Below are 17,965 nucleotides of genomic sequence, written 5' to 3'. Positions count from 1 at the left end.
ACCTCCCCCGGGGGCGGACGAGGCCCCTGCCCAGCACCTCCGGTCCGCCGGCCCCCGCGACGCCATGTGCCAGAGCAGTGCCCGGGCCCGGCCCCCGCTGACACGCCACCCTGACCCCCGCCCGTCTCTCCCCCAGGGTGAACCAGCTAGTGATGCCGCCCGCATCCCTGAAAGTCTGAGGTGGTGAGTGAGGCCAGGGAGGCCCCGTGAAGCTGGCGGGGCTGAGGGCTCCTGATGTCTGATGCTAGGGCAAGGCCAGTGAGGGGACAGGGGGCTCTCCTCCTGAGCACCGCCCCACTCCTGGGCTTGGTGTCCTCTGAAGGTGCTGGAATTTCCTGATGGGCGAAGGGGGGCGTGAAGCTGGCGGGGCTGAGGGCTCCTGATGTCTGATGCTAGGGCAAGGCCAGTGAGGGGACAGGGGGCTCTCCTCCTGAGCACCGCCCCACTCCTGGGCTTGGTGTCCTCTGGAGAAGGTGCTGGAATTTCCTGATGGGTGAAGGGGGGAGCAGGCTCCTTCCTTAGAAGGGCTGGGTCACAGGTCAGGGCAGCGGTTGGCCAGAAACTCCCGCTCCGTAATCTCCCCTCCCAAGTCCTCTTAGGGGTGCCAGGGCCTGATCCCTACTTGACCTTCCTCGGGGCCTGGCAGCTAGAAGCTGCGGGTTCCCAGCAGTACAAAACCTGGGGGCCAAAACAGGCCTGTTTCTCCAAACAGCAAGGACAACAGAAAGGGGGACACCTTGGCATGGCTCCCAAAGCTCACCTCTGACCTGACACCCCTCCTTCAGGTGCCACTGGGATGACGAAGAACCCACACTCCTACCTAGTCTAGGAAGTGTCCTACGGCGTCCTGGACCCACAGGGCTGTCCCAGAGCTGTGTGTGTGACCCACAGCTAGGCACCCACCATCCCTGGCCAGGGACTAAGTGGCCCTGGCTCCATGAAGAGGCCGTGTCCTCACTTAGCCTGGAAGGCTGTGTGTGTTGGAACCATGGAGTTGGCCAGATTCCCAGCCCTGGATTTGGGCTGCGGGACTCCTGGGGCCAAGGGAGATGGCCCCAAGTGGGCGCATCGGGAGAGCCTGGCCTGTCACTGGCCTATGTGACCTTGGGCAAGTCCCTGCCTTCCTTGGACCTCGGGGCCAGGGGGCCGGACTTTCCCACACGGCTGGCTGGACAAGGCACCGTCTGCAGCTTTGAAGATCCAGCGGACCCCGGACTGTACAGAGCGGAGATGGCCCAGGCCTCAGGGCAGAGGTCCAGGTTCTGAGGTCCCCTGAGGAGCCAGGGACCAGTCTCCCCGGCCTCTGACCTGAGGATGCTGGACTCCACCTGGCTAACCACCAGGTACCCAAGTCACTGGGCACTTCCTGGTCCAGCTGGCCACTCTGGAGGACATTCGTCCCTACTGAGCTCAGGCTGGCTCAGTCTGAAGGTCCCCCAGGTGGGGACCATCCTGACAGGGAGCTGGCATCGCCAGGGGTGAAGGCCCTGGCAGCAGCTGCACCCCCACCTGTGCTCCAGGCTTCAGACTGTTGAGAGCCACCACCAGTCCACCTCTGCGGGGCTCCGTGTGCCTCCTACATCTTTGTGGCCCCCCCACCCTGAAGCCAAGAACCCCTCCCTGCCCCAGGCCAGGCTGAACCATTTCCAGGGACAGGACCCAGGGGACTGTTCCCAGAATCCATGGGGCAGTAGCCAGAGCTCTGGCTGCTGGAGGAAGCAGCCCTCCACAGAGCTTCCTGCCCGGGGCATGAGCTTGGTGGAGGCTGAGGCCCACCTGGAGAGGCCAACCCCCTGAGCCACCTACACCCACACGCTGCTGCTGCTGCACACGCACATCGGAAAGCTCCGCGACTCCCAGCTGTCCCCTGGGGGCTGGGCCTCCACCCCAGCCTTGGATCGCACTGTCTGCAGTCCCCGTTATCCTGCAGCCACACTGGGGTGTTGCTGCCGGCCCCCTGGGAAGCCTATCCTGACTCCACACAATTCCCACACATCTGTTACAATCAAGGTGTTCTGGTGTGGGGGCCCTCGGGGCCGGTAGGAGACCCCAAGAACCAACTCCCAGCCCCTCAGTCACTGGCTGGCTGTGACATCAGTCGTGTGCAAGCTGGCGGAGCGCCCACCTCACTGAGCTCTGGGGCGCCTGGGGGCCTGGCAAGGGGTGGGGATACCCCAAAGACCAGCCTGGCCTCCATGGTCACCCCGGCCTCAGCTGGGGGCCCCAGCAATGTTTTCTTGTTGTACAAGAACCAGGTCCAAGTGTTGCCTCCTCTTCCTTCCGGAAGCAAAACTGCTCCTTTATTTTTTAGAGCTGCTGATTGTGAATCTCAGAGTCTTAAGAGAGAAGCCAAATATATTCCTCTTGTAAATGAAGAAATAAACCTATTTAAATCACGGCCTGGTAGTTCCTGCAGTGAAACATCCCTGGGCAGGGGTCGGGGGCGGTCACACTGTGCCCAGTGTGGCCACTGCACACAGCCCCGGGAACAAGGTGCAGCCCCACAGAAGTCGCACGTGAGAAACAGGCCAGGGCAGCAGCAGGATCTGACCCAGAACCAGGCCCCCGCACTCTGGGACCCTGGGGAGACAGTTCAGGCTGTGCCCGCTGCAGCAGGACCCCTGGCAGGCCGGCGACAGACCTACTCCCAGCGCGGAAGCTCGTGCCTCAGACTGGCTTGTTTATTAAAATCATGGTGAAAAAAATAGGTGTCTCTGGGGCTGACGGGGTAGGGGATGAGGCAGGCCTGCCTCAGGGTGTTCTCACCTTCCTCAGGTGGCCCTTCTTTTCCTGGCCCCGCTCAGGAGCAGGCTGGGGCTCCTGCTGACCAAAGACAGCCTTGCCTTTTTCCGCAGCAGGGCGGACTGTGGCGACTTGCCCAAGACGCCCTTTTTAGAAAGAGATTTCTGATGCTGCTTTTTGCCTGCAGGCTCCAAGGGGGACAGGGGAGAGGCTCCATTCACCTGGGACAGCTTTTGGGCTTTCTTCTGCAGCTTAGGGGTCTTGGCTGGGGTGTCGGGGTTCAGGGTGGGGGTGTCAGGGGCGGGACTCTGGGTGGCAGGCATCCCATTCGCCTGGGCCTGGGCCGGGACCTTGGCCTTCTTCTTCTTCTTCCTCTTCTTCTTGCCTGTGCTGGGGGGCTGTTCCCCGCCAGGAGCTGCAGGCTTGGCATCTGCCTCTTGCGAAACATCCTCTGACTTGCGTTTCTTCCGCTTCTTTGTCTCTGGCAAAAATCCCTTTTTCTTCCGCTTCATGCTAACGGGGCTCTCGGTGGCACTGGGGGCTTCCTTGGCATCCTTCTTCTCCAACTTGGGACGCCTGGGAGGAAGGAAGCAAGGTTAGAGGATGCAGTGAGAACAGGAGCCACTACCCCGAGGTCCTCTGCAACCCAGGCCACCCCAAACTCCCACATCCGAGCATGCGGATCAGAGATGTGCAGCGCCTGGAGGTTCCTTCCAGCCCCTCAGGAACCTACTGGACTCCCAGGTACTTCATGGCCTGCCAGTAGAGGTCGCAGAGGCGGCTGGTCCCGGCAGGGCACTCCCCCTGCTGCAGGCTCTGCTGCCGCCCTGCAGCATGGCCAGGAGAGCGGTCAGGTCCACGGTCAGCTTAGGGGAGGGAAGGCTGGGGCTGCAGTGGCTGCTCCCCCGCTCTCGGTCCCCACCCTCCACCTTGGCCGGTTGCTGCCACTCTGGCGACCCTGGCCGCCTCCTAAGCCCTTAGCCACTCCTGCCTGTCACTGGTCTCATCTGGGGAGGAAACCAGAAGTCCCAGGTGTTCCTTCCCTTCCCCGCAGCCAAGGTGGTTTCATCACCGCCCACAGTCCTCTCCTGTGGCAGCTTTGGCCTATCCACCTCCCAGGACTCTTCCCCCTTTGGAAGTGTCTTTCGTGAGATCAAGATACAGAGACACGAGGGAGAAAAACAAGCACCCTCAACAGGGTCTCGGGCTATGATCCCCCGCCAGCCAGGACCATGGCGTGCAGGCCCAGCACATGCAGGCCAGTGTGGAAACTGAACCCACGACCTCCATGTGGATTCAAAAATCATCTGAGCAGCACCATTACTGCTGCACCACCAAGCCAGCCCACTCTTGGCTTCCTCCACAGCACCCAAGAGATTCCACCATCCTGCATGCCCCCTCTTTGGCTGCCATTTTGTAAGGCTCAGTCCTCAGCCCTGCTTCCTCCCTCCAGCCTGGTCAAAATCCAAGCTCGCTCTCGACTTGGGCTCTGACCACTCCCTGTATGAGCTTAGGCGCCCAGACCTGCTCCCTCTAGGCCAGGCTCCGAGACTCTCGTGCTGTGAGCATCGCACTCCCCACCTGCCCTGGCCTCCTACTGATGCTGCCCACCCCGAGTGGTCTCCAGCTCCTCCATCTGCTTGCAGTGGCCTCCCCGGAGCTGGGCAACACCACGCCCAGGATGGCAGAGCTCCTCACCCTGGCACGCAGAACTGACTCCACACAGCTCCTGGCTCTGCAGGTCCTACCTGGTGCCCACCCTCCTGCCGTGAAGCAAGCCCAGCGCAGTGCCCTTCCCCTTGGAGCCCAGGCGGCTCAGGCTCACCTCGTGATTAATTGTCTTGAAGAGGGAGTTGAGCAGCTCCAGGGAGAACAGCTCCTTCTGCTGCTCCGACTTGCTCTGTGCCTCCCCCAGCGTCCGCAGGTTCTAGGGAGGGGCAGTCAGGCTGAGGCGCTCGGCAGAGCGGGCGGAAGGCCCATCTCCCATGTCTCCGAGACAACCCGAATCCCACCCTGGAGGCCTGTCCCGAGGAAGCTGGTAAGAGGGTCTTACCTCAGTGACCTTCGTCAGCACCTGGCCGATCAGCCGCTCCCACTCGGGGTCCTCGAAGCAGGCTCTCACCTCCCGCGTGGTCAGGGTCTTCTGTAGCAGCAGACAAGCCTGGGCCTGTTGCCGAGGCCGTGTTGGGCTTGCCATGTGCTGGACCAGGACGGACAGCAGGCTCTTACAGAGCACCGGGTGCCAGGAGAAGAGACCGGGAACCTGACCAGCTCACGGTGACCCTAGGCTATGTGAAAGGGGCCGCCTGCTGCTCTGGGCTCTCTACTGCCTGCTCCTGTCCTTTCTGTTGTGGGGGACTTGCTGGGGCCTGGGGCAGGCAGGAACCCCACTGGACAGAGGTGGGCCCTCAGGTTGGGACAGTTCCTGGCCCCCTTCCAAGTTTGGTGCCACTGTCCTCCAGCCTGCCCCTGACAGCCCCAGACCCTGAGCAGACACCACCGGGGGCGTCCTGCGCATCAGGGAGCCAGAGGGCTCAGGCCCCACAAGCCTGTCAAAAGTGGAGTAAGAGGGGGATCGAGGGCCCTCCGCTGGGACCTGGGGGCCCCTCACCTGTTGCCGAGGCCGTGTTGGGCCTGCCATGTGCTGGACCAGGACGGGCAGCAGGCTCTTACAGAGCACCTGGGGGGGAAGGACAGGAACTGTGAAGCAAGCGCTTGGTTGGCAGGGGCCTGGAGGGGCAGGGCCAGTCTGACACTTACCGGGTGCCGGGAGAAGAGGCTAAGGAACATGGGAACGGAGAGTGGGCTGTTGCGCTTGGTCAGGAAGGAGCTCAGGGCTGCTGAGTAGACAGGGGCCACGAGGCTCAAGTCCAAGCAACTGGCGGCCTGAGCCAGGGGAGAGAGTGAGAGTGAAGCTGGGAGCAGAGATGGGGCTACCCTCAGAAGGCAAGGGGCTCACACTGCAAGCCCGGCTGTGAAATACCAGGATAGCACCTGGCTTGCCGGCTGAGCACCTCTCTCGCAGTCCCCAGGGCCAGGCCCTTACCTGTGCGCCCTTCGGCTGGGAGCTGGCGTTGGTGCTCTCTCTCTGCTTCTGCCGGGCACCTTTCTCGGTGTTGCCCCTCAAGACCCGCAGCAGGTAGAGAGAGGCGTTGAAGTAGTAGAGGGCGACCGCGGACTCGGCCTGCCGGCCAGCTTGCTGCACCAGCCGCTGCACCTGGGCGTGTAGCGTCTCCACGTAGTCACCCACGTCCTGGCAGTAGCGCCGGGCGCGGCACAGTTGGTGCCTACAGATGATGGGGCAGAGCTGGTCAAAACATGCTCTCCATCCTTCTATGAGCCAAAAGGTGGGACCTTGGGTCCCATTTCACAGTGGGGATCTTGACCAAGGTGGCAGAAGGCAGGCCAGAGAGGATAACAGCTCCCTGGGCTGAGGCTAACCGGGACAAACACCCCGAGCTCGTCCATTGCTTGTCTGCACCCATCTCTCCTGGGACAGTGGTCAGCAAGCCTCTTGCAATATCAGACGAGGGTCTGTGTTCTCAGAACCCTATGCTACCTGCAGTGGGGAGATAGAGTGGGGACAAGAGGCAGGGCCCTGGACCTTGTCCAAGCAGGTGCCGAAGGCTACCTGAGCTAGTGTGACCTGGGGCTGGCCTGGGACTTGCTGGCCACCACGCCCTCTCCGGCCCCTCGCTGCTGCAGACGTGGCGTTCTGGTCCCTAGACCTTTGCCTTCCCTGTCGTCTCGGAGCTCTGGAGGGCAGGTCTGTAGCTGGCACCTGCAGTCGCCTCTCGGGTTGCTTGGTCACCAGCACCTGCTGGGCTCCTGGCCCTAGTGTGGTCCTCTGCTGCTTGTTCCTTAAAAGGCAGACCAGGCCCAGATCCTGTCCTTTCCCATGCTCTTGCTGAAAAGCCTCTGCGGAGCCCTGGAACTGCCAGAGTCAGGGTCTGCATGGCTTCTCCCGCCCTGTGGCTTGCCTTATGCTTCGGTTGTGGCCGACTGGCTCCCATAGATACCCTTCCTCCCCTCCTGCCTTGCCTGAGGCCTGGTCCGCTGAGCTCCTGTCCATCCCACAGCTCCCAGTCTTGCTGCCGTTTCTCCAGGACTGGGCGAGGTGCCCCCACCTGTCTCCCTGCCGCCTTGCTCACTCAGGATCCCCACTGCCTGTGACAGTCGGGATGCTGTTACTGCGACCCTGAGGGTGGGGACGACCCGGCCTGGCTCACGTGAAGATGCGGGCCGTCTTGTGCAGCAGGTCCTGCTCCTGCTTGCTGCTGCTGCTGCGCATGCTGCGCTGGATGACGCTCAGCAGCGGTTCCAGCAGCTCCAGGACCAGCGCGTTCTCGGGCTGCTTGGTCACCAGCACCTCGATCAGGTCCAACACCTGTGGCCGGGGAGGGGGCGTCAGCAGTGTGGAGCATGCGCAGGAGGGCAGGGAGCGGCGGAGCCCGGCCCTCAGGCTCACCCGGATTTGGAAGTCCCGCCGGAGTGCCTTCTCCTTCTGCAGCTTGTTCTTCTCGTCCCTCCGGGCCTGAATGCGCAGCTTCTGCTCGGCGAAGAGGCTGGCGAGGTTCTGGTCCAGGGCCATCATGGCCTCGTCCCCCAGTTCCTCCTCATCATCCTCGCTGTCCGTTCCACCCTGCAGGACCAAGGTCCGGAGGTCAGCCAGGCCTCAGGTGGGGACGGACACACACTCACAACCCAGCCCTTGCCGGTTCCCGCTCACCAGCGCCTTCCCAGCCTGCAGCACGGCCATCAGCTGCTCCCGGAAGCCCTGGTCCACATCCTTGTCGCGATCCTCCTCCTCGCTCTCCTCTTCCTCCTCGCTCTCTGAGTTTTTGTCTTCTTCACTATCTGAGCTCTTGTCCTGTCCGGGGCAGGCGTGTTAGTCTCCCCACTGCCCACACGTGTCTGCCCATGGCTGTCCCTTGCTGCGAAATACCTCTGTGTCCTTTAGCTGCTGCTCATCAGCATCGTCAGTGACCACCACATTGTCGTCCTCGTCCTCGCTTGCCTCGGGGTTCAGCACCTGGAGAGGAGTCCCAGGCCGCTGCCCCATCTGCTGCCCTGGACCCCAACCCTTCTCAGGTTACCAGGCCCTCCTGGTCACCTTCTTAGACCAGACCTAAGCCAAGGTCAGCCAAAGGCCGTGACAGGGAGAAAAATGGAGCCCAGGAGAGAAGGCGCAGCCCCCAGTGCCTTCCTGGCAGAGCCCAGGGATGCCCTGGAGCAGGCTGTAGAGCAGAGGAGCCTAGGCTGGGGCTCCTCGCCCACCTCTGCAGGATGGTCTCAGGGCAGGCGGGCACTCTCAGAACGGCTGTGCTCACTAGCCCCTTCCCCGGGGTCACTTCCCCAAAGGCCCAACTCACATCCAGGATTAGCTGCAGGGCCCGCGGTGTCAGGTGGGAGCAGATGTGGCCAAACACACTCCGTGCCACCTGGCGCATCAGGTTACTGGGCTGGGCCAGGAGGGCCAGCAGGATCTCGACCAGCACCTCCACCCACGGCGGCTCCTGGGAACCTGCAAGCAGGGACAGGGCTGAGCCTGGGCAGGGTCCTGCTAGCTGACTGGCCACCCGACCCGGGACCAATGACCTACTGGTGGCCTTGGAGCGGGTCCGGCGGGTCTTCTCTGCCAGGCTCTTCTTGATGCAGGTCTGGATGTCACCGAGCAAGTCACAGCTCTCTGCGGGAGACTGTGGACAGGAAGGGAGAGAAATCAGGGGCAAACCCTGCTCCCAGTCCCTGCTGAGCCAGGCAGAGGACTGGCCAAGCAGGGAGGATGGCAGCAAAGGCTGGACACCATGGCCACCAGCCTGCCCTGGCAGTCACCCTCACAGTCCTGAATGCAAGACCCCAGCCGGACCCCAGGGCAGCCAAGAGCTGATGACCCATTTACATCTGACACACTGCGGGGGACTGAGCACCCCGAGGGAGCACAGAGCCCAACTGCCAGGAAGCAGAGCCTGACGGGATGGTGTGGGCACAAAGCCTGCCGGTCCTGTCCAATTTGCAGTTCTGGATCACGCCTCCACACCTGGTTTGACATTAGAAATAGGACTGAAGGGGGGCTGGCACGTAGCATGGCGGTTAAGGGTGCTGGATTCCCACATGGCTGACCACAGTTCAAGTCCCAGACTGGGCAGCTTGCTTTCTCACTTTCCTTCTCTTTCTCTCGCTCTGTCCCTGTCTAGTTAGGAAAAAATTGTATTTGACTGCAGTTTGAGTGCCAGAGTCAGTGGCTTAAAACATGCCGGGTGTGTGTGTGCGCACGCCCAAGATCCTGAGAGGAGAATGGAAAAGAAAGGATTGTGGCACAGCCATCACTCCTGGAGGGTGATTTCTCATTCTGTCTCTTGGTCTCTCTGATGAGTGCATGTACCCTACAGCAAAAATCTCTCTCTTGGGGACCAGCAGGTGGCGTGGTGGTTAAGGTGCTGGCCACACACATGCCCAACTGCAGTTCAAATACCGAACCTGGTGGCTTGCTTTCTCTCTTTTCCTCTCTTTCTCTGTGTATCTCTCTGGTCAAATTAAAATAAATTAATGACCAAGTAATTATTAAAAAAAAAAATCTGTCTCAAAAAAGAAAAATAACTATTTTAGACTGAAAAATCATTTTAAATTTTAAAGGTTTAATTAATTTAATTAAATTTAAATCTACCTTGCTGGGGTAAAGCCCAGACTCCTGCCACCAGACAGTGAGTTGGGGGTAGGGGAGGGGTCTTGAACACACCTCGGGGCCTGTGGTACTGAAAAGGCTGACTTCCCCCTTCTAATGCAGTGGGCAGCTTCAATGTCCAGGCCATGGTGGTAGAAAAGGCCAGAATAGGACCCCAAAGCTTTGACCACTGGTCTCCCCATCCCTGACTGTGTGGCCAGCCGGGCCCTGCCCTCTTCTGAGCTGTACCTTCATTCAAGGGTTTGACACAGCCCAAACAGCAACATCGCCCACCTACGCCAAGCTCAGAGGTCCTGGGCCTGGGCTGCTCAGCAAGTGTCAAGGCCTGCTGCTATCGAAGGCCCCGCGGCAAGGATCATACAGGCACGGTGGCTAGCCTCTACACCACTTGGAGGCCAGGAAGCAAATGGCATAGCCTCACAGCCGGGAGAGGTCCACTTGCTCAGGCTACTTAAGACCAGGAGCAGCCCTGACAAGAGCCCAGTGAAACATTTCTGAGGAGAGCGGGGTTCAGGGTGAAGGAGAAACCACGAGAGACAAAAGCACTGCTGACCCGGCCCTCCAAGTGCAGCCAGAGCTTCTCGGTGGGAGGATGGAAAGGAAGACGCGGCGGGTCTGAAGGACCCTGTACCAGGAGGTGCATGAGTTCAAGAATGGGGTCAAGGGTGAGGTCAAATGTGACCCAGAGACGCTAGCCTCGACCATCACTATCAGCCTTGGGTGAGAGACCTAAACATAGAAGCCAGGACCCCACTACCAAACGGATTACCAGATGGCAGAGGAGGCACCCCGTAAGTCAGGCTACCCCCGCCGTAAGAGGACAACGGGACCTCCCTCCCAGGAAGGCAGCACCTTCACCTTTGGTCAGTAAGGCACATCTGGGCGGTCCTATGAACAGCCGTGTGGCTCAGGGCAAGTTACTCAGCCTCTCTGAGTCTTTGCCCATCTGCCGAGCATGGGAGAAGTGCCGGCCTAAAGCTGTAGGATTACAAGATCTTATACAGAGAGGCGAGGTGCTGGCAGGTGCCTGGTAAGTGGATGATGCACTTTTTTTGGGGGGGGTTGTAATCCCACCTAGGACTGGGTTGGCTTTCAAAACCTTCCAGCTTCCACTAGCCAGAGCCTCTCCTGGCCATCCGGACACCCTCAGATCTCTCCATAGGGAGCCTGCTGTGCCCCAGAGCCCGGGTTCTAAGACCCTCCCTCCTCTTAGGCCACTGTACGTACCCTGAAGAGGTGGATGCCCACCAGGAGCAGCAGGTGCTGGAAGGCAGTGGCCTTGGCCTCAGAGGAGTGGGCCTCCAGCTCCTTCAGAGTCTGCAGCATCCTGGGGAGAGACAGGCGTGTTTTTAGGCCGCTGCTGCCAGCCAGAGCCCGGCTAACCCTCCCTACCTCCCCCGGAAGTTCTGTCCCCTCACCGGTCCCAGGCCTGGCGCTGCTTTGTAGTGAAGGGGGCCACGGTGGCCACGTTGCGGCTGTGGTTCAACAGCTGGTCTGCCAACTGCACCAGGCGGGAAGCCCAGGGCTGCTTACCCTGGGTACGGGCCTGGGTCAGCCAGGGCTGTGTGCTGAGGGTCTGCAGCAGACTGGGTGAGGGTGCAGAATGGCGTCAGAGCATCAAACTAGTGAACGTGGATGCTTCCCTCACCCACCCTGGGGCTTGGTCCCCTGCCTCCCCTGGAACTCAGTGGACCTCTGTCATTGTACCCAGCTTAGAACCAGGGGGGGCAAGTGTCCTCGGGCTGCCTGCTTGCCTCACACCTCTCCCAGGCTGCCCAAGGCTCACCTAAAGAAGGCGCTGCTGACAACCTCTCGGGTCCGGCTCTCCAGAGGGAAGGACAACTGCTGCTTGGTCTCTGGGATCTGGACTGTGGGCTTCTTTGTCTCAAAGAACGAGTGGAACAGACAAAACCTGGGAGGGTGGGAGAGCAGGCAGCACTGCCGTGGTTAGTGCCACTCGTCTCACAGGCCCCCTCCTTGGACGGCACCATCAAGGGCGAGGTCAAGAGGAAGGGGGAGAGGGACAGCCTCTGCTCAGGGCCTAACGGGACAAGGCTGGGAGCAGCCAGCCAATGCCAAGAAAGGGCCACTTCTCTGGCCTGCGGCTGAGCAGTGTGACTGACTTGGGGAAGCAGAGCCCCTCCATGGAGCCTAGACGGATGCTACGCTGTGTGACCATGGCCAGGTCACCATTGCTTCCGCAAACAGTACCTGGCTCCGTGTCTGGCACAGACAATGTTGGTGTCAGACAAAAGGCTTGCCTCTATTGACGTGCAAAGGTTGCAGGCAGGACTCACACGCAAGTCTGAACTGTTAAAGGCCCTGCAGCCTCGCACTCCCTGGGACCCTTCTCCTCATGGACCTCCGAGCAGTTCCCAGGTCACCTTGTGCCTGCTCCCCACCGCTGATCCAACCCAAAGGCTTCTGAGCCAGAAGCCGGGAGCCCCCAATTAGGTCCAGGCAAGGGCCCAATTCCTTGGACATGCCACCCATGGGGACCTGGGGCTTTAGCACATCTCACACCTGGCCACCTGTTCCACCAAGGACTCTTCCGTCTCCAGCTGCAAGGTGTCCACAATGCTGACCAGCCGGAGGATGATCCATTTGCGCAGCCGGAACACAGCCCGCTCAGGCCTGGGGGCAGGGCCCGGGGAAGCCATTTAGAAAAGCCCGAGAGAGGGCATTCCTCTGCCTCCCCTTGGAGGCAGGAAACCAAGCCCTCATCTGAGAGCTGCAGTCCTCCCTCATGCGCCTATGGCTTGGAGCCCACGCACTGTCAGGTCTCTGGGCTCAGTAGGTCCAGAAGCCAGCTCCTGAACCCCAGGTCCTTCCTGCAGGTCCACTCACACGTGCAAGGACGCATCCTGGGTTTTCTTCTGGTTGGGGGTACTGAAGTCAACCAAGGAGTCCAGGTCGGGCCGGAGAAACATGTCCTGTAGCCAGGCCACGTAGTCCTGCTGGGCACGGGGACTCAGGAACCTCACGACCCGCCAGAAGGTAGGCATGACAGGGAGGCCTTGGTTGGTGACAGAAGAGAAGGCCACCAGCAGGGCTAATTGCCGCTCAGGGTCTTCCCGGCAGCCCTCAAGGAAGGTGTCCACGTACTCGTGCATCTCGGGGGCAAACTTGAACTGGTTTGGGACCTGTGAGGGTCAGGCACAGGGCTGGGGTTACCAGCCCAGGGGTATAGTAGCCCCACCAGTCTCGTCCTCTACAGTGTAAACTGAGGCTCAGAAGCCCCCCTCCGACTCCAATACAGCCAGGCTGAGCCTAGATTTCCAACAGCTTCCTGCTACCCCAACACTTTTGTCTGGGGTCAAGGCTACCCTCACCTGCCCTCTCTGGGTTCTACACCTCGGCACCAGGATGCACCCCACTTCTAACTCTCACCGAAAGGACTGAGACAGGCTGCCCACCCTGGATCTGGGCTCTTTTCTAGGCTCGAAGCATCATGGAGAGGAGGTTATGAGTCCAGACGGACCAGTGTTCAAATCTAGCTTTATGATTTTCGGCTCAAAAACTACACCCTCACCTGCTCAGCACATGCCAAACACCGCTACACGGTCAGCACCCTGCACCGGTCACTACCGCGGTTTCACAGATGAAGCAGTGACGGACTAAAAGCTCGGTAGTAACTTCTCAGGGCCCCAGGACTCCGAGTGGTGCGGATGAGATTTGGACCCAGCCAGTCCCACTTCACAGCCTGAGCTCTTACCCACTGCCTTGTGCGTTCTGAACTGTCCCCCGACCCAGAAACAGGGACAGCCCCGGGAAGCTAGCTGCAGTGCGGACATGGGCGGGCGAGGGCCTAGGAGCTCGTACTGTGCATCAGCTACTCCTCAGTGCCCCATATACGTGACCCCAGTCATCTCCACAGCCCTGCGGGGGATGTACTGTCCCCTCGTTTTTTTTTTAAAAGGCAGGCAGGCAGGCAGGCAAAGGGAAATGAGGCCATGGGTACCAGGTCACACAGACTGTGAGCAGGGGAGGCAGGGCTGGAACCCTGTAGTCTGGAGCTTGAATCCCATGCACTTAACTCCTGTTCAATGCTCGGCTTAGCACGGGGTGCACGAGAGCATTCGAAACATCGGTGGTGACTGTTTTAATTACTGCAATACCCACTGGGGCTGGAGGGAGTCTGACCATGCCCAAACCTGCCAGAGAGGAGGGGGTTTAGGCAGCTCTTTACTAAGAGGGTAGTGGCACGCAGATCCTGAGCTCCTCGTAGGCCGGGACCCTCAGCTCTCTCTCTTGGTGGGAAGAGCCTGTTGCCTAGCCCTTTCTGGCAGTGTTAAGCCAGACAGATGGTGCCCACCTTAGCAGTGACCAGGTGTTCCCCGTAGTGGCGGATCAGGTTGCCTCGCATCACCAGCTGCAGCTGCTCCAGGGACAGCAACGGCAGAGCTGTGCCCAGCAGGCGGAAACACAGATAGCTGAAGGGGGCGGGACAGAGCATGGTCAGAGCCTTGGTTCCTCTGGGTGGCCCACTACACTTAACAGGGACAGGGGAGTGGAGACAAGAAGAGCACTGCACACACCTGGCTGGCCAGAACTGTTTCTTCAGCAGTCCTTCTTCCACTACCTCCTTCCAGAAGAGTGGGAACTTGTCCTCCTTAAATGCCAGGTGGAGCAGATCCCGAGCCACAGCAGGCAGCTTGTGCTCCTTCTTGACGGCGGCGGCGGCCACCTTCAGCACGTTCACTAACCTGTGCAGGACGGTGAGCGGTCTCAGGGAACGCCTGCCCCACAGACAGGGGCTGGGGTGCCAAGGGCACAGGGACACCCCTGGGGAGAGCCTATCCACCCTTCTCCCTCATACCTGGGAATGTTCTCGCTGGAGAATAGGTCGACTGGACCCATGAGGTTTTCAAGTTTCGTAGGCACCTTTTGCTGGGCCAGGAGGAAGAGCTCTAGGTGCTCAGGGGAGCTGAGTACCACGTTCAAGTTGGCCTTGAGGACCTTTGCCAGGACCTCCTGTAACATGGCCTCCGGGATCTAGGGGTGGGGAGACAGTCAGGGGGTGAGCCCCACGGCCCTGTTCTACGTGCCAGGCCCCTGGCACAGTACAGGTCTGCTGTAACTCAACTTGTGAGGGCACCAGAACCATCAAAGGGCATTTCTTAAAATACTCCTTGGCAGCGGAGTTTCTCTGTTAAGGCACCCGCCACAGGGTCTGCTCGTGCTGTGACCCCTTCTTCCAGTCCTCCAGCCCCTCGGATCCCAGGGCACTCATGCCTGCCATGCTTCAGGCCAACGAGACAGGATCTGAGCTCTGGTCTCTATGTGGGGTCTGGCTTCTCTTGAGCAGAGCGTCACTGCTGCACTCAAGACCAGTCCAGAGAGCACCCTCTCCCCAATGCCAACTGGCCTTGGGCGGCCTTTTAGTAATCCTTGTTGAAGATCAGCCCTAAGCAGAGCTGATCTGATTCAAATTCAGGTCCTTTCACCTCTGAGCTAAAGCCTATGCAGAAAACTTAGCCTGCAGCAGCCAGCAGGGCCTACTTCTTCAGTGGCAAAGAGGCCTAGGGTACCAGGGCTACTTCGGTTTCCCGAGTAGGACAGTGGAGGCCTATGAGGGACCAGCCCTGACCGAGACAACAATGGCAAACGTGTTCAATGCACCCGCCCCATGCCAGGCAGTCCTGAGGAGCTGTGCGGCCCAATACAACAGCCACAGCCGCACAGAGCTACGGAGCGCCCCAATCGTGCCTAATCTGGGTGGCCGTGGGCTGTGAGTGTTAAGATACACGCTGGGTTATTTCAGAGCCTTACTGTGACAGAGTGTGTGAACTCCTCGGCCATTCTTTTTTACAATGATTGTTGCCATGATATTTTAGACATCCCAGATTAGATAAAATGTTGCTAAACTACATCTGTTTCTGTTTGCCTTTTGGAAGCAGTTACTAAGAAAGCCTCAATGATATGGATATACATTATACAGGGCAGTGTTGCTCAAGGGCTGTTTTACGTCATCTCATCTTCTCCATGTTCCTGTAACAAGGAGTACTGCCCATCACCCACGGTTGGAAAGCCCGTACCTCGGAAAGGATGTCCACCAGGGCCTTCTGGGGCTGCTCCTGCAAGTGATTGTGGTGCTGGGCCAGGACCTGCAGCAGCTTCACCGACCTCATCAGTGTCTCCTGGTCCTGGTACCCACAGAGGAACAGAGGGTTTAAACGCAGGGCACGCCATGGCCCCCCACCATTCCCAAGCCAGTCTCCATACCCCCTGGACCTCCAAAGATCTTACCTTTACCAGCCGGCCTGACTGAAAGAGGGCTAGTACCCCGAACAGGTTTGCAAAGAGAGCGGGTCTCATCATTGCCTAGAAAAGGAGTCTGGTGTAGGTGAGAGAAACCCCCCACCCTCCCACCCCCAAGGCTCCTGACCTTCCTGGGGACACTAATGCTCACCTTCTTCACCTTCTGCAGGTCGTATTTTTCTTTTATCTGCTCCAGAATGCTGCTCAAGGGGATGTCTTCAAAAGACTGCAAGAGCTGCCAGGAGTTGTGGCAGGGGGAAGATGAGGGCTCAGGGGAGTGGTCCAGCTATACCCCAACAGACCTGAACCTCCCTTGTTCCTTCAGCTTTTCCCAAGAAGCCTGGGGTTCCTATTCCCACTCCGAGGATGCTTCTGAAGCAGCTCACGCCCTCTGTGAAGCACTGACGATGAGACACTGCTGTTCAAATGGAACTGACTCTCGTCTCCCTGCCCCATTTTCACCAGGGCTTCAGAGAGTACCTTCTATAGCCCCTCAACTGCTGGACTGAGACTCTCGGGCCCCCGCCTTAACCCCATAGCCTGCTCTGAGCTCCCTATAGGCTGATCCCAAAGAACGGGGTCTGCTGCTCTTTTGGTTACCCAAGTTTCCCAGAGGGTGGCTGGTCATCAGCTGGGTGCTCTTGCCAGGAGAGGGTCTCTGAGCCTTGTAGAGGTGAGGGAGCCCACTCCAAACCTCACTCCTTCCAATAAGTGTATCCAGGAGTTTGGTCAATCCATGCACCAAAAGAAAAATGTGCTCAACTTCCCACTCCATCTGCCTGCACGTCTGTGGACAGGTCTTGCTCATACACGTTGTTCTCACAGACCACCCTCTGGCTTCTTCGCAGGCCACTCCCTCCCCCGCAGCTGAGACCTATGCTCTCCTCACATCTCCCCTTTTTGACAGCGTGGGTGGCCCCCTCCCAGGACGCCTCCTCACCTGAGCCAGGGCCAGACTGTAGCAGGGCCGAGCGGTTTCTCGCCCAACCCCGAGTCCAGTGATTAGACGCTTCAGGGCATATTTCATCTCGGAGCCCTGGGGGACCAAGCGCATCCTTCGTGTTGAACACTGACAAGAATCCGCCCACCCTCACCCATTTCGCATCCTAATTCGCGACCACGCGCCACCCCCCGTCCCAAATCTCGAGGCCGGCTCCCCCAGATCCCGCCACCATGCCTCTGGCCTTGTGCGCAGATACTCCAGCAACTTCTCCGTGGCCTCAAGCCGTGTCTCCTGCTGCGGCTTCGCAATGTCCCAGAAGAAGTCCAAGAATTCGCGACTGTGTTTCAGGAAGTCCTGGCAGTCAGCGGGCCGGGCCCCATTCAGCGACGCCTCCCAGGGAGACATAGGCTCAGCACAGTCTTGACTCTCCATCTCCCTCTCATTTATTTATTTTTTTAAGTTTTGCTTTATAGAATTTTGTTTAAGGTGAGGCATCTTTCTGGGCCTCTTGGCCCTGCCTAGCATTTTATCTTGTTAATAATTCCCTCTCCCACTCCCCACCCAGGAGAGACAGAAGAAAACAGAACAGCCCTTCTTCAAGAACCAGCTCCCTGGCTCCTGCGATCTAGCCATTTTGGGAGGAAACAGAGGAATGAAGAGGTCCCACCGATCATTTAGCCTCCAATATAGAAAACTCACATGGTAGGAAGACTCCTCTCAGGCCTCCTCTCCCTGTATCTGTCTTTGTCTCTCTCTGTCTCTGTCTCTGACTCCTCTCTCTCTTTTTTTTTTTTAATTTTTGCTTTTCGAAATTTTGTTTAAGGTGAGGCATCTTTCTGGGCCTGTTGGCCCTGCCTAGCCCTTTATCTTGTTAATAATTCCTTCTCACACTCCCCACCCAGGAGAGACGGAAGAAAACAGAACAGCCCTTCTTCAAGAACCAGCTCCATGGCTCCTGCAATCTAGCCATTTTCGGGGAAAAGGAGGAATGAAGAGGTCCCACTGATAATTCAACCTTTAGTATAGAAAACTCGCGTGGTAGGAAGACACCTCTCAGGCTTCCTCTCTCTATCTGTCTTTGTCTCTCTCTATCTCTGTCTCTGACTCTTCTCTCTTTTTTTTTTTTTAATTTTTGCTTTTTAGAATTTTGTTTAAGGTGAGGCATCTTTCTGGGCCTGTTAGCCCCGCCTCACCCTTTAACTTGTTAATAATTCTCTCTCCCACTCCCCACCCAGGAGACAAGGAAGAAAACTGAACAGCCCTTCTTCAAGAACCAGCTCCATGGCTCCTGCGATCTAGCCATTTTGGGGGGAACGGAGGCATGAAGAGCTGCC

The 17,965-nt window shown here is 58.9% G+C and overlaps 2 protein-coding genes across 3 annotated transcripts in view; one reads left to right on the top strand and one right to left on the bottom strand.

Annotated features, from left to right (window-relative positions):
* Window positions 1–2,575, top strand: part of SPNS2 (SPNS lysolipid transporter 2, sphingosine-1-phosphate) — a 19,516-nt gene extending 16,941 nt beyond the window's left edge. Inside the window, exons 10-11 of one of the 2 annotated variants that reach the window (XM_014583009.1) lie at window positions 137–183; window positions 786–2,575. In XM_014583009.1, the coding sequence (XP_014438495.1) occupies window positions 137–179 (43 nt within the window). In that variant the 3' untranslated portion in view covers window positions 180–183; window positions 786–2,575. The remainder of the gene's footprint in view (window positions 1–136; window positions 184–785) is intronic. The other variant, XM_006165647.2, reaches the window with a different exon arrangement.
* An 80-nt stretch (window positions 2,576–2,655) lies between these two features.
* Window positions 2,656–17,063, bottom strand: MYBBP1A (MYB binding protein 1a). Its single transcript, XM_014583007.2, is given in 27 exon segments — window positions 2,656–3,318; window positions 3,476–3,566; window positions 3,569–3,608; window positions 4,568–4,669; window positions 4,796–4,903; window positions 5,354–5,422; window positions 5,503–5,628; window positions 5,789–6,029; window positions 6,972–7,129; window positions 7,211–7,384; window positions 7,472–7,612; window positions 7,688–7,774; window positions 8,115–8,266; window positions 8,345–8,441; window positions 10,655–10,754; window positions 10,846–11,013; window positions 11,214–11,339; window positions 11,951–12,061; window positions 12,275–12,570; window positions 13,743–13,860; window positions 13,966–14,133; window positions 14,247–14,422; window positions 15,466–15,573; window positions 15,677–15,751; window positions 15,840–15,923; window positions 16,629–16,724; window positions 16,866–17,063. Coding segments are annotated over 27 exon segments (3,957 nt in total). The 3' UTR covers window positions 2,656–2,771.
* Window positions 17,064–17,965: the final 902 nt, after the last annotated feature.

This window comes from Tupaia chinensis, unplaced genomic scaffold, assembly GCF_000334495.1.
Source record: "Tupaia chinensis unplaced genomic scaffold, TupChi_1.0 Scaffold143973_1, whole genome shotgun sequence".
NCBI lineage: Eukaryota > Metazoa > Chordata > Mammalia > Scandentia > Tupaiidae > Tupaia > Tupaia belangeri.
This window is presented reverse-complemented; position numbering and strand designations above follow the sequence as displayed.